Below are 14,991 nucleotides of genomic sequence, written 5' to 3'. Positions count from 1 at the left end.
GATGGCTTCCTGCTGTGTGACAGCCCTCCTCCCATTCAAAAGTTTATTTGATCCTACCATTAAATGCTACTTACTGTCTCTTGAAAAAATCTCTTTATTAATGATTTATTTAATAAAATATGACATTTGTGTATCAAATGTTAATTGTTCAGACAACTTCTATTACAAATCTAAAAAGAACAAAAAGTGGAAAATCAACAAATGTCGTTGGCCTCATGGATAATAATGTCAGAGAGTGGACAAGGCAAAAGTTTGTCAAAACCTTTTAATTCATCCTTTATTGACAGTTGTTGGGGAGGGGAGCCGGACAGACCTCCCCAGAGCAGAGATTTATACAATTTGGGTTGGAGGAATGATAAAAGTTTTTTCTTGTTTTGCTATCCCTTGAGATGGTGGTTTGATACTCAGCAGGGTCATTTGGCTAGATCTTTTCCATGAAAAAGTACTTGTGATTCTTCCAAGTGCAGTCCTGTGTCTCCTTTGGTACATTGGACAAACATACTGATAGATTGAACTTAATAATTATTCTTCCAGCGCTACTCAGTCTCTGCTTCTGGATTGTGGAGAAGGAACATTTGGCCAGCTTTGCCGCCATTATGGAGATGAAATTGACAAAGTGCTATGTAACATTGCAGCAGTGTTTGTGTCTCATATACATGCTGATCATCACACGGTGAGTATAAGAGTGGGTTATTCATGTTTCCAATAAATGTTCTTTTTCAATATTTCTGACTAAATCTTTTTGCCACCATTATTTCCAGATAAACATAGAAAGTTTATGTAAATAATTTGTGTGATTAATCTTGTGTAACTAAGCAACAAGACATCATGAAATGTCTGCAATATTTATACAACTACCTCAATTTGTTGCCACATTGTCCTAATGATAAAGGGTGGGCATAAGCAAAACCTTGTTTCTAAGGTTATAATAATAAACAACAAGTATAGAACATTTTACTTTCTGAATAGTTGGTGTTAGGCAAAAGGATCTTCTTTTTGTTGCTTTGTGAGTGGATGCATCTTGCAGATGAACTGTTATTTTCCCATTTTGCAATTTACACTTAAAGAGAAGTGTGGAGGAAACTATTTATTAGTAATAGAATCAATGCCCAATTGTATTTTCAACAGACTGGACTTCTTTCTCCTAGGGCTTGTTGAATATCTTGTTGCAGAGACACCGTGCATTTGTAAGTACTTTAAAGTTAAAATTCTAGTCTTACTGAACTGTGACTAACTGGTTAGTCCAGATTTTAGAAATATAGCACTTTACACCTTTGCTTCTTTCTGTTCTAGATGTCGCTAGGTCAGTCCCCTAGCCCACTATTACTGGTAGCACCCACACAGCTCATGACGTGGCTGCATCAATACCATGACCATTGCCAAGAAATCCTGGGACACATCAAGTGAGTAGGTCCTTCTAGTGTGTTAACGTAAAATCCTGAAGTATTGAAGGCCTGCTGTATTGCACTTCTGACACCTGATATCATGATGTTTCTAAGCAATTTATATTAAAACAAGATGCATAGTAAGACATAAAAATGATTTTAAAAAAATTATGACTACTTCTTGGCCAGGGAATGGTTTTGTACACAAAGATATTGCTGAACCTCTTTTGTGCGTCTCTAGTCTCTGGTGTAGAGCATGCCAAAAATAAGTGCCAACATTGAAAGTCCATTTTTGTAGTTGCCAGATAAACTTTTTTGGTTTTGGAACAGCTGGTAAAGCCCTAAACTGTATAACCTATTGGTAGACAGCATTAGTCTCTATTCAGATTAGATTACAGTAGAGTCTCATTTATCCAACACTCGCTTATCCAACGTTCTGGATTATCCAACACATTTTTGTAGTCAATGTTTTCAATATATCGTGATATTTTGGTGCTAAATTCGTAAATACAGTAATTACTACATAGCATTACTGCATATTGAACTACTTTTTCTGTTAAATTTGTTGTATAACATGATGTTTTGGTGCTTAATTTGTAAAATCATAACCTAATTTGATGTTTAATAGGCTTTTCCTTAATCTCTCCTTATTATCCAACATATTCGCTTATCCAATGTTCTGCCGGCCGGTTTATGTTGGATAAGCGAGACTCTACTGTATTTGTATTTGTGATATTTATATCCCATTCGGAGTGCCCGGTGGCACAGCAGATTAAACCGCTGAACTTGCTGACCGGTTCGAATCCAGGGAGCGGGGTGAGCTCCCATTGTTAGCCACAGCTTCTGCCTACATAGCAGTTTGAAATCATGCAAATGTGAGTAGATCAATAGGTAACGCTCCAGCAGGAAGGTAACGGCGCTCCATGCAGTCATGCCAGCCACATGACCTTGGTGGCATCTACAGACAATGCTGACTCTTCGGCTTAGAAATGAAGATGAGGACCAACCCTCAGAGTCGGATACGACTAGACTTAATGTCAGGGGAAAACCTTTACCTTTACCTCAATCCCATCCATCTTCAAAGGGCAAGATGGATTAGGCCAAAGAGAATGACTGGCCCAATTTAACTCAATGATTCACCAATCCAATTTGAAATTTCGATCTATATCTCCTCAGGTAATTTGATACTTTAACATTAGTGCTGGCATCATTCATGCATTCAAACACATCATAACCTCAGATAGAAATATCCAAGGATTTTTAATTTGTATAGATGTTCTAGAAAACATCGTTGAAAATATATGTGGCACAGAGAAAGCATCTCATTCCGCTATTGGGGACTCTGATATGAAGAAAAGGCCACTGTGTAGAAGAGACACCCTGTATAAATTGAGCTTGGCAATAATTTTTGAATGGCTGTATAAAACTCCCACTAGCTCTCCTCACCCTCTTTCTTCTTTTCTTTGCTTATCCTTTATCTAACTTTGCTTACTTCTATCACATGTAATGTGCTGAATGGGAAGGAGTCTGTTGGAAACTCTTTGATATTAACATCTATATATATAAAAGAGTGATGGCATCACGGCAATTCACAAAACAACAAAAGTACAGGCCCCCCAACCTCAAAATTTGACAACACAACCCATCATCCACGCCTCAAGGTTGATACAACAAAAAGAAAAGAAAAATAAAGTCCTAATTAGAGGGAGAGCAATAATTTTTTTTATCCAATTGCTGCCAGTTTAGAGGGCTAATCTCTGCCCACTTCGTTGCCTAGCAACCAAGGGACAGCCGGGTTTCAGTTAGGGGACAGGCCGATTTAGGCCTCACTTAGACTTCTTCCACAGATTATCTAATTTGCACTGGATTATATGGCAGTGTAGACTCAAGGCCCTTCCACACAGCTATATAACCCATTTATAATCTTATATTATCTGCTTTGCACTGGATTATCTTGACTCCACACTACCATATAATCCACTTCAGTGTGCATTTTATACAGCTGTGAAGACGGAGCCTCATATAATCCAGTTGTGAGCAGATAATATAAGATTAGAAATATACAGTAGAGTCTCACTTATCCAACGTAAACAGGCCGGCAGGATAAGTGAATATGTTGGATAATAAGAAGGGATTCAGGAAAAGCCAATTAAACATCAAATTAGGTAATCGTTATACAAATTAAGCACCAAAACATCATATTATACAACAAATTTGACAGAAAAAGTAGTTCCATGCGCACTAATGCTATGTAGTATTTACAGTAGAGTCTCACTTATCCAACACTCGCTTATCCAACGTTCTGGATAATCCAACGCATTTTTGTAGTCAATGCTTTCAATATATCGTGATATTTTGCTGCTAAATTCATAAATACAGTAATTACTATATAGCATTACTGTGTACTGAACTACTTTTTCTGACAAATTTGTTGTCTAACATGATGTTTTGGTGCTTAATTTGTAAAATCATAACTTAATTTGATGTTTAATAGGGTTATCCTTAATTCCTCATTATCCAACATATTCGCTTATCCAACGTTCTGCCAGCCCGTTTATGTTGGATAAGTGAGACTCTACTGTACTGTATTTACAAATTTACCACTAAAATATCACAATGAATTTAAAACACTGACTACAAAAACATTGATTATGAAAAGGCAGACTGCGTTGGATAATCCAGAACATTGTATAAGCGAATGTTGGATAAGTGAGAGTCTTCTTTAATATGAAATAATACTGGGATAGAATAATGCAGAACAATATAATCTCTAAAACCAGGACAGTAAATAAACAGGGGAATTCCACACAGGAAACAATTGGGGCCAGCTAACACCTCCCAACAAAGTATTCACATCATCAAAGTCTGGCAAATCCTGTTTTCTCAGGGCCACAGACAGTAGAAGCACATAAAATATCGCAAACAACACTCTGAAAACAAGGGAATTCCAGACAGGAAAGAATCAGGGCCAGCTAACACCTCCCAACAAAAATTTCACTCAGGGAGGAAACAGCCAGGCTTTAACGCTGCAAGGCCATTACATCCTAATCATTTTTCCTAATTGCAGCATTCATACTTGCCTCCAACAAACAAACAAAAACCAATCAGAAATATTGTATATTCACAACCTTTAGGAAATAATATCCCCTGATGGCGCAGCGTGTTAAAGCGCTGAGCTGCTGAACTTCTGGACCGAAAGGCCACAGGTTTGAATTGGGGGAGCGGAGAGAGCCCCCACTGTTAGCCCCAGCTTCTGCCAACCCAGAAGTTCGAAAACATGCAAATGTGAGTGCATCAATAGGTACTGCTCCGGCGGGAAGGTAACGCCGCTCCATGTAGTCATCCCACATGACCTTGGAGGAGTCTACGGACAACGCCGGCTCTTCGGCTTAGAAATGGAGATGAGCACCAACCTCCAGAGTCAGACACGACTGGACTTAATGTCTGGGGAAAACCTTTACCCTTGACCTTAACTACCACCAATTCCTCAATACTTTATTTCCCATACCACCATACTTCACCACAGCAACGCGTGGCCGGGCACAGCTAGTCTATAAATATGATTGTGGAGATGTATAAAGTATACATTTTAAAGAATAAAAGTAAGTCCTACAACACTAGCTAGAAGGATTTTCATTTTCATTGTAAGGCTTGAAACTTAGTTTCTACTTTACTGAAGTTAGGGATAGAACTGTTTTTCCTCATCCCCCCGCCCCACTTTGTGTTTTGGACCTCATGTCTTTGTCAGTATGACCAGCAGTCAATATTTGTGTGTTTTATTGGAGCACCAGCTTGCTCTAAGGTAATGTTTAAGGACTAGGAAAGTCGATTTTACTGTTTGGGAGCAAATGAAAGATAAGAATTTGGGAAAGAATGATCTAATCTAGGCTTTCTAGGGAGAATTAGGGAACCTGTGAACCTACAGTACTCATGAGCAACCCCCCACTGCCCCAAGCATGGCTAATGGTAATAGGTTCTGAGAATATATTTTGAAATGGTTGAAGGACCAGAATTTCTTCACACCTGACTCAAGAGCTTAATTTGCTGCCTCATGATGAAGTATTATAGCTGCTTCTATCCAGCTGGCTAGGACTGAAAATATTGGTTTAATTTAAATGTGTGGTTTCTTTCCCCTTGCAGCATGATTCCTGCCCGGTTTTTAATAGAAGGGTGTGATGTCTTTAAACCTAAAGCAAAAGCATTCATTGCTTCACTTTTGGAGAAGTATGACTTTGCAAAGGTAAGGTTGGTGTGGAGTGATGTAGGTTAGGGAGGGGCACACAAAAGAGATCTAAGGTGGCTGACATATTGTGGCATTCAGTTTCAGACATGTCTAGTCCGACACTGCAAGAATGCTTTCGCTTGTTCCATGGTCCACAAGTCTGGGTGGAAAATAGTCTACTCTGGTGACACCATGCCCTGCGAAGCTTTAGTTGAAATGGGTAAGTTTCATACAGTTTGAGGCCCCCTTATCTAGAAATCTGAAAAACTCTAAAACATGAAACATTTTTGCCATCAGCCGCTTGCTTCTGCCTTTGAGATAATTGTCTTTTCCACATTTGTCTCTGTTTTTCTTCAGCCTCACTTCTTATATGAGATGAGAAGCTGGAGAGAAATGGAAAGATGTGTAGTTTCTATAGGTAGCTTTCTTCCCCCCTTTATCCTTTCTCTCTCTCTCTCCCCCCCCCCCCCCGCTTTTGTTTTTGTCTGGCAGGGCTTTTGTTTTTGTCTCCCTCCTCTTCAGTCTTTTATTCTCTCTCATTCTTCCCTTTTTCTTTCCATTTTGCCTACAGGGGATGGCAGCACTGTTGGGGAAGGGCCTCTATATCTGATTCTTTTGGTTGTTTCCTGCAGGGCAGAATTGGAGAGTGGAGAAATTTTAATGGGTTTGAATCTCCCTTCTAATTCCTTTTTCTTCTCTGTGACTATGCTGGGTCAAATTAGAATTGTCTTTCTTTCTCCATTCTCTTTCTCTTTTCTCTTTCTTCTCTCCCTTTCTCCCATTTTTCCTTTGTCTATTTCCCTGCTGCCCCCTCCAAGCTGTCCGCCAGCCATGTAGTGTTCCTTATAGTGGTTCCTCATAGCTCCTTCCCTTGATAGACAACACAAATAGAAAATGAATGAAATGTTAGGCTTCAGAGACATGAGGATCTATGTAACAATGGGTGACATCATGACTTATGCAAATACCAGTACAGGCAATCCCCAGTTTACAAACATCCACCTTACATATGACTTCTAGTTACAAACGGGGGTGAGACAACAGGAAGTGAGAGAAATCTACCCCCTGGAAGGGAAATGCACTCCTGAAAGACATAATGGGGAAAAGATGTCTCCATTGACGCTTTATCACCAATCCTTGTTTCCACGACAATCCAAACTTTTCAAAATCCAATTGTCGCAGGGACAGAAAATGAGGTGAAATCTTGTGAACAGGGGCACAGACAGCAAAACAAAACATAAAGGGATGTTAATCATTTCCTATGCTATTCAAAACTAAAAAAATACATATTTTCGGCTGGAGTTACACTTAAAAATATATCTGTTCTGGCTCACATACAAATTCAACTTAAGAACGAATCTACAGAACCAATCCTGTTCGTAACCTGGGAATTACCTGTTTTCTGAAAACTTGAACAAATCCAAAACACTTCTGGTCCCTACCATTTTGGACAAGGTACACTTAACCTGTATATACTTGTGGATATAGTCCGTTTGTACTAACGATACAGGGAAATCTAAATGTCTCACTCTCTTTAACGATGACTACAGAAAATTACTTACGCCTTTCTTCTTTCAATTGAAAAAACCTGTTTTTACAGGAAGGAATGCTTCCTTGTTGATTCACGAAGCCACATTGGAGGATGGTTTGGAAGACGAAGCTATAGAGAAGACACATAGGTAAAATAATTTCTAGAAGGGACTATATTGTTCTTTTCTTAGAGGAGAGCTGCATAAAGGAAAAGAACATTTAGAGAAAATTTCAGTCTAACTAGTAATAGAAAACATCTGGAGATACGTTGTGTTCCCTAATAGATGTTGTAAGTACAGGTACTTACTTATTTTTTCTACCTTTGATATGAATGTTGATAAGATCTAAGCTGTGAAGTCTATCTTGGGTTAAAATTTAGTTTCAAACGAACAAGCCAGCCATTGAATTATGCAATTAAACTGCAACTTTATGTCACGAAGGAAAGAATTTTGTGCAGTGAAAAGCTACAGCATAGTGAACTTTGGTTTCTCGGCAGAATGCCCACAGATTAGGGCGAAACAATATTTCCTAGAGTTTAACTCTGTGGTGGAGCCAGCGCAGGTTTTTGCTATTCTGTTGATAGTATTTGAAGTATTATAGCAGTTGATAATAGCAGCTGAAATGCTTCCACTCCATAGGAGGCATTAGATCAGTAATCATTTTGCTCCAGTAGTGTTATATGCTTTTCACTTTTTCTAGTCCTTTCAGCTTTGAAGGATAGCTGCTATGATGATGTGTGAGAAAGGGAGAGAGCTTATTTCTACTACTATTTCTTTTCTATAGCACTACCTCTCAGGCAATTGGGGTTGGAATGAAGATGAATGCAGAATTCATCATGCTCAATCACTTCAGCCAACGTTATGCTAAAATCCCTCTTTTCAGTGAGGATTTCAGTGAGAAGGTTGGAATTGCATTTGATCACATGCAGGTGGGTTAAGTATTAGCCTTAGAGTTTGTTCCCTGAAAAGCAAATGAACCAGAAGGACTGAATGTAACACACCCTTACTGGCAGATGAAGACGTGGCCTGTAGTTTTGGACATACAGTAGAGTCTCACTTATCCAACATTCTGGATTATCCGACAGTTTGCCTCCCTCTCGGATCCAAAGCTGTTGCTCTGGGCAGCAAGAATTGAACTTTTTATGAATTTAATTTCAGACAATGCTGTTACTGTAAATTTATTTTATGCAATTTTATCTTTATTTGTAGTCAATTTGTTAGTAGCCAATTTTTTTGTAGTCAATGTTTTCAATACATTGCGATGTTTTGGTGCTAAATTTGCAAATATAGTAATTATTACATAACGTTACCATATTTTGAACTGCTTTTTCTGTCGATTTGCTGTAAAACATATTTTGGTGCTTAATTTGCAAAATCATAATGTAATTTGACATTTAATAGACTTTTCCTTAATCCCTCCTTATTATCCAACATTTCTGCTTATCCAACATTCTGCTGGCCCTTTTATGTTGGATAAGTGAGACTACTGTACTGGTGCTTGTCGTGCTGCTTGTCCACGTGGCCTTCCTATCAGAAAGTATGGCTTTTTTTTTGACAATCCAAACTTTAATGTACAGTGTCTCTGACCATTAGCACAGCTTGTTGGAACTTATGTGAGTTTTAATCCAAAACATGTTCAAGGGCCAATTTGAACTAAAGTATTCTGCTACAGATTTTGTGATATGGTTCTTACTAGTGCTTATAGCTTCTGTTACAAATACACTGGAGACACTGATGGTGATACCAGAGAAGGGAATACTCCAGCAACAAGGCAATGCTTTTGCTTGCATTAAACTTTCCCATTATGTGGTCTGCATAGTTCAAGGGGAACTGAATGTTGGAGAAAGGAATTTCATGTTTAGTATCCAGAGGATTGTCATGCTGTGCACATGTTTCTCGAGGTTTTGTAAGCGGTGGGTGGAGATCTTGCACTGTTCCTGCTACTTTAACATTTTTTTTTGTTGCCAGGTGCGCTTCTGTGATTCTGCTGTTATTCCAAAATTGATCCTTCCTTTGAAAGCCTTGTTTGCGGATGAGATCGAAGAGATGGAAGAGCGCAGAGAGAAAAGAGAGCTGCGTCTTCTCCAAGAGGCATTTAAAATGTCTGAGGCCCAGACAGTTGATGGGAAAAAGACACCTGCCAAGATGAAATTGGAGCTCGCAGAGGAGTCTCATGCAGCACCAAACAAAAAACTAAAAACTACAAACTGAGCAATGCAGCAGAGAACTGCCTTTGTGCCTTTCTACCTGGTAGAGTGACATGCATGAAACGTGATCCTAGAAGGGATCTGTTCATACGAGCTTGGCCAAGCTGTTTACTTCCTGGAAAACTGGTTTCTTCTACAAATGAAGTTCCTGCAGGAAACATTGTCTGCATTACTAGCAAAGTGTGATTCCTGGCTACAATCTCTAGAAACATGCCTGACCCTGTTAGCTCATCTAACAGTTTGCAGGACATACTTAACGTTTCCCCTTAAAAAAATCTCAGAGAAGGGATTGTGAAAAGTAGTATATAAACAAAAGGTGATCAGGTCACTGTAACAATAGGCTATCTGTGATAAGGAATGCTGTTCCTTATTTTGCAATTCACTAAATATCAGATGGAATGGATATGTCTCATAGAAGAGGATGTGTTGTGTTATTACCATGCATGCCTCAAAAAGCAATAATGGATATATCAGATCAGTTTTAAAATACTCTTCCCTGACCTAGTGCTTGCAGCATAATGCTGCCTTTTTAATTCATGACAAGGCATATTATCTCTCCATTGCATTATCCTGGTATGTATACGACTCCCTATCAGCTGCAGCCGACAAGAACAGGGATGATGGAAGGGATAGTTCAAGGCTGCTTATAGCGTGTACTTGCCCTGCCTCATTCATGGAGACTATTGGAGGAAGGAAACAGGAAAAAGCCTTCAAGTGTTTTCTTGCTGCTGCTGCTTCTTGACTTTAGCTCTTTCTCTCCCCCCCCCCCCCCCCAATTAGCTACATAAATTAGCTACATAATCCTTTTTTATTTCTAGATCTATCTGTCTGGAGAAGTGTTCCCAACATGACCTGAATGCCTATTTGACCTTGCATTGTCCTTGCACTTATGTTGGGTTGGTTAACCATTTTAATGAGACGAACCTCTTTGCTTGATAGTTCTCAGGTAACAGAAAGCTTGCATAAGACTTCCTCCTGCAAACCAATTTAAGATTTTTAAGGGTGGACCATAAAGATATACTCAAAATTATGAAGTTTTTACTAATGCAAGTTCGCAAGAATCGTGTTGGGAAGAAATCACCGGTCTCTGTGTACTACATGGTCTCCAAGTTCTAATTTTGTCATGGAAAATGATTTGGAGTCTGTCAAAAGTGATTTGCTGCTGAGAGAAAAACCTGAGAAAGTCACTGCGGGCTTCTGAAAAGCCCTGTTCCTGCAATGCCAGGCGATTCCAAATGTTTCACATTTGAGTGGGCAGCTGCTAAGAGGCCTGTGGTGAAGTTGGCCCAAGAGCTCAAGGGACAGGCTGGATTTGGTTGGCTGCTGCTTGTGTGCAGTACATATATTTTAAAGTGGTTTTTAAAAAGTAATAAATACATAAGGTTAGCTTCATATTTGTAAAATAGATAAGGAAAATTAGCTGAAATTAATACTTCATTAAATATTGAATACAAGTGCCACTCCACTTATCTGCAAATAATATCCCCTCTACTTGGTTATTATTGAATTTACATTTTTATGTAAATGAACCTTAAATGTACTTACTTGACTTCAGTTAAAATGATATTGATTACTGATGCTTGAACTAAAATGAACTAAATTTATTGATTTTAACAATAGTGGGAGTAATTACTCTTCCATATGACTATCATGCATTTAGCAATTTCCTACCAAATTTTGCTGGCAAACTGGTTTTAAAAAAATCAGAATTCTCAGTGGTACTGAGGGCTACATAAAATGAACTGGAGGCCACAGGTTGCCTATCCCTACTTTTGCTTCATTTTAACTTATACAGTCATCCCTCCCTGCCTGTGGCTTTGAGTTTTGTGGATATGATTATTCACACATTTGTTTAAAGTGTATCTGGGACTCTCGGGTCCCGTAGTCACGTGACTTGATAGTCAGCTTCCTGCTGTGATTCTGAAAGACTCTGAGATTTCTAGAGAAAGCACCTCTCTAGTTATCTCTAGTTCCTCCCATCCAGTTGTGTGGCCAGCTTCTGACAGAAGTCAGCTGTAAAGCAATGCTGGAAGACTGGGTGTTCCATGCAGTCTCCTCCAACTCTATGATTGTATGAATCAGAAATTTCTTCACAGGTGTTCTCTGTGCAGGGGGGAGGGGTGATTTTTTTTTCATTACAGTGGAAATTGCTACCCTCTATTCCTTGTCAACTTTGGGGATTTTTTTGCAGTGGAAATTGGCTGTCTATTTTGGTGTGACATTTTGCAAACTGCAGATGTTGAGCTGGAGATTCCAGTCCCATCTGAATTAAAATGTTATGAGTTGCAGTCTTTAGCCATTGCAGGTGTAGGATAAGGTTATTGAAGGTGGTATAGTTTTCATGTTTGGGAGGTTAAAAGTGCCAGGGGCAGACCTTGAGTCAGGGTCTTCCTGCCCTGTGCCTTCCCTTGCTCTTTGCCAGCAGTAGCATAGGAAAAGGAAAAAGAAATTATATTGCTGTTCCATCATTTTAATATGGCTTTTATTTCAAAACCCACAGTTTTGAATTCTGAACTGGGATGCCGGGGTGGAGTATGTATGTCTACAATGTAGAATTAAAGCGGTTTGGCATCACTTGATAGTGCCACTGCTCAAGACTGGAATATTGAGAGTTGTAGTTTTAGCCTCATCAAACTATAGCTCCCTACAATGCCACAGGAATTCAAGCGGTGTCGAACTGCATTATTTCTATAGTGAAGATGCTCTCTGGGAGACCAGGCTTTGAATTCGTGTTCATCAATGGAAATTCATGGGGGGGGGGGGGCTGATTCTGAGAGAGTGTGGCTGCAGTCATGTTCTCAGCCTCGAAGGAAAGCAAAGAAAACATCTTCAGCTTCAGTTTTCTATGCTGGAGGGTTTCAGGGTCACCTCTTTCCAAATCACTACTGATAGAAACAGTTGTGAAGCGCTTCAGATCAGTAGTATGAGTTATAATAGTATGAGGAAGTTCAGAAATCTACAGGAGCCAGTGGTTTGAATATTGGACTGTGACACTGGAGAGACTAAAGGTTCAAATCATCCTCCAGCTATGTAAATGCATGAAGTGACCTTGCTGTGAAACAACTTGGAGTGCATCTACACTTAAGAATTAATGCAGTGTGACACCACTTTTCATTTTGTGTCTCAGTGCTGTCCAGTAACTGTTGGAGCTGTCGTTTGGTGAGGCTCTTTGGCAGAGAAGGTTAAAGGCTTTGTGGACTGTAACTACCCACCATTCCATAGCACTGAGCCATGGGAGTTAAAATGGTGTCAAGCTGCCTTCATTATACAAGTACAGATGCCCTCTACCATGAAGGTAAACGCCAGTAACAACGCTATATAACAAAATTTGAAAAAAATCTGTGCCTGGTTTGAAAGTATCAATTCCTGTTCAATTCTGTGGTCCTTACTTCGAAAGTAGTGCTTATACTCCAGAAATTTCGTTTTTGTGGCCGCCACAAAGGAGGTGGAATTGGTTGACACAGAATGCGGTATTCATTGGAAAACTACTAGAGCAAAATGTGCTGCAGGATGTCCAACACAAACAAAGTTTTTGCAGTTTAATAAACTTCCCTCATGTTTTTGTGATTAAAAACAATTAGGACATGCAATCCACAAGATTGTGAACAATTGCAACAGAAATGAGGAAACCATAAAAATGAACAATCTCACTACCAATATTTAAAAAACTCTAAAATCAGGACAGTAAATAAAGAACAACACTCCGAAAACGGAATTCTAGACATGAAACAATCAGGGCCAGCTAATGCCTCCAAACAGGAAGGAAACGGCCAGGCTTTGAAGCTGCAAGGCTATTGAATGCTAATCAAGGTGGCCAATTGCAGCCTTCAGACCTGCCTCAAACAGACAAGAGTTATTTCTCCCACTCTAGACCTTCCAGAGATATATAAACCCCACTTGACTAGTTTCCAGCAGACCTCACAACCTCTGAGGGTGCATGCAGGCGAAACGTCAGGAGAAAATGCTTCTGGAACATAGCCAAGGAAGGAAAATTTAAAGCAACCTAGAGCAAAATGTGCTACAGGATGTCCGGCACGAAGTTTTTGCAGTTTAATACACTTTTTCCATTATAACCCAGGAGCAAAAATCATGTTACATGGTCTCATAACAGAAAGTGGGGAGGGAAAGAGGGCAGGTGTGTTTGACACTCCTGAAGTAACGGCGCCCGCTTTCCTTTCCTCTCCTATTTTGTAGGCGGGGCGCCAAAGCGTCCTCCCTGTCGCCATGGCAACGTGGCTCCGCCCCCAAAACATTGAGGAGGGAAGGCGCGCGTGGGTCCGGCGAGAGGCATGGGGCTGGAGGGCGAAGCGGAGGGCGGCGGCGGCGGCGGAGGAGGAGCGGACCCCCGGGCGGTGCAGCTGCTGGGGGCGCGCGTGACGCGGAGCCTGCGCATTGAGCCGGAGCGCTGGGAGCGCTGCGCGCGGGACCCTGAAGCCCAGCGCCTGGTGCGCGCCTTCCTGGAGGGGGAGCCCGGCGGGGAGCTGCTGGTGGCCAGGCTGGGCGCGGGCGGGCAGGTGGAGCTGTCCACGGGGGGGCCGCCTCCCCTCCGCGGGCCGGGCAAGGGGGTCTTCCTGCTGCGCCTGGGCCCCGGAGCCCCGGGGAGCCTCCTCTGCGGGGACCTCGCCCCCTCCGGGCCCCTGGAGCACCTGGCCGCCCTGCTCCAAGAGGTAGGGGCTCCAGCAGCATTTGAACCGGTATGACGCAAGTGCAGGCATGGGCAAACGTGGGTCCTCCTCCCTCCAGTTGCTTTGGACTTCAACTCCCTGGGGGGAAAAGGAAGGAGCCTGAGGCGCTTAGGAATGGTGGGAGTTGAAGTTCAAAACACCTGGAGAGAGGAGGGCCCAAGTTTGCCCAGGTCTGCTCAGTTGGCTCAGTGCTATGAGGTCCTGGGAGTTCCACTCCCTAGAGGGCTTTTGCCTCGCCAAACCACACCTCCCACGTTCCCATAGCATCCAGCCATGACAGCCAAACTGTTTCCATTCCATGCAGCCCAGGATCTCCCTTTTTTCCTCCTGCAATGTGGAGTGCATCCACACCTTAGAATGAATGCACGTTTATGCCACTTTAACTACTAAGACTCAATGCTGGGACTTCATCATAGAATCATAAGAGTTGGGAGAGACCTCATGGGCCACCCAGTCCAACCCCTTTCTGCTGCAAAGCTGGAAAATCGCATTCAAAGCACCCCCGACAAACGACCAGTCAAACTCTGCTTAAAAGCCTTCAAAGAAGGAGCCTGCACCACACTCTGGGGCAGAGAGTTCCACTGCTGAACAGCTTTCACAGTGAGGAAGTTCTTCCTCATGTTCAGGTGGCATCTCCTTTCCTGAAGTTTGAAGCCCTTGTTCCACATCCTAGTCTCCAGGGCAGCAGAAAACACGCCTGCTCCCTCCTCCCTATGACTTCCCCTCACGTATTTATAAGATCCTCCGGTGGCCTAGGGGATAAAAGCCTCGTGACTTGAAGGTTGGGTTGCTGACCTGAAACCTGCTAGGTTCGAATCCCCCCCGGGGAGAGTGCAGGTGAGTGTGGGGACATGAGAGAAGCCTCCCACAAGGATGGTAAAAACATCAAAATATCCGGGGGTCCCCTGGGCAACGTCCTTGCAGACGGCCGATTCTCTCACTCCAGAAGCAACTCCGGTTGCT

General features: G+C 41.5%; 2 protein-coding genes across 7 annotated transcripts in view; both read left to right on the top strand.

The window, feature by feature from the left end:
* The window catches only part of elac2 (elaC ribonuclease Z 2), a 33,676-nt gene extending 22,853 nt beyond the window's left edge, over positions 1-10,823 (top strand). The window contains exons 17-24 of the mRNA XM_008104262.3: positions 535-673; positions 1,149-1,187; positions 1,294-1,403; positions 5,526-5,625; positions 5,707-5,827; positions 7,208-7,286; positions 7,921-8,065; positions 9,105-10,823. Coding sequence (XP_008102469.2) covers positions 535-673; positions 1,149-1,187; positions 1,294-1,403; positions 5,526-5,625; positions 5,707-5,827; positions 7,208-7,286; positions 7,921-8,065; positions 9,105-9,347 — 976 coding nt within the window. The 3' untranslated portion in view covers positions 9,348-10,823. The remainder of the gene's footprint in view (positions 1-534; positions 674-1,148; positions 1,188-1,293; positions 1,404-5,525; positions 5,626-5,706; positions 5,828-7,207; positions 7,287-7,920; positions 8,066-9,104) is intronic.
* A 2,754-nt stretch (positions 10,824-13,577) lies between these two features.
* dnah9 (dynein axonemal heavy chain 9) overlaps positions 13,578-14,991 on the top strand; it is a 302,000-nt gene continuing 300,586 nt past the window's right edge. For 2 of the 6 annotated variants that reach the window (XR_010003878.1, XM_062973999.1), the window contains exon 1: positions 13,578-14,010. Coding sequence is in view for 5 of the 6 variants with exons in the window: in XM_062973999.1 (XP_062830069.1) it covers positions 13,633-14,010 (378 nt within the window). In the remaining variant the exon portion in view is untranslated. The remainder of the gene's footprint in view (positions 14,011-14,991) is intronic. The other 4 variants (XM_062973998.1, XM_062973997.1, XM_062973996.1 and 1 more) reach the window with 4 other exon arrangements.

The sequence above is a fragment of the Anolis carolinensis genome, chromosome 2, assembly GCF_035594765.1.
Source record: "Anolis carolinensis isolate JA03-04 chromosome 2, rAnoCar3.1.pri, whole genome shotgun sequence".
Taxonomy (NCBI): domain Eukaryota; kingdom Metazoa; phylum Chordata; class Lepidosauria; order Squamata; family Dactyloidae; genus Anolis; species Anolis carolinensis.
The sequence above is the reverse complement of the archived record's forward strand: the minus strand, read 5'-3'. Positions and strand labels throughout refer to the sequence as shown.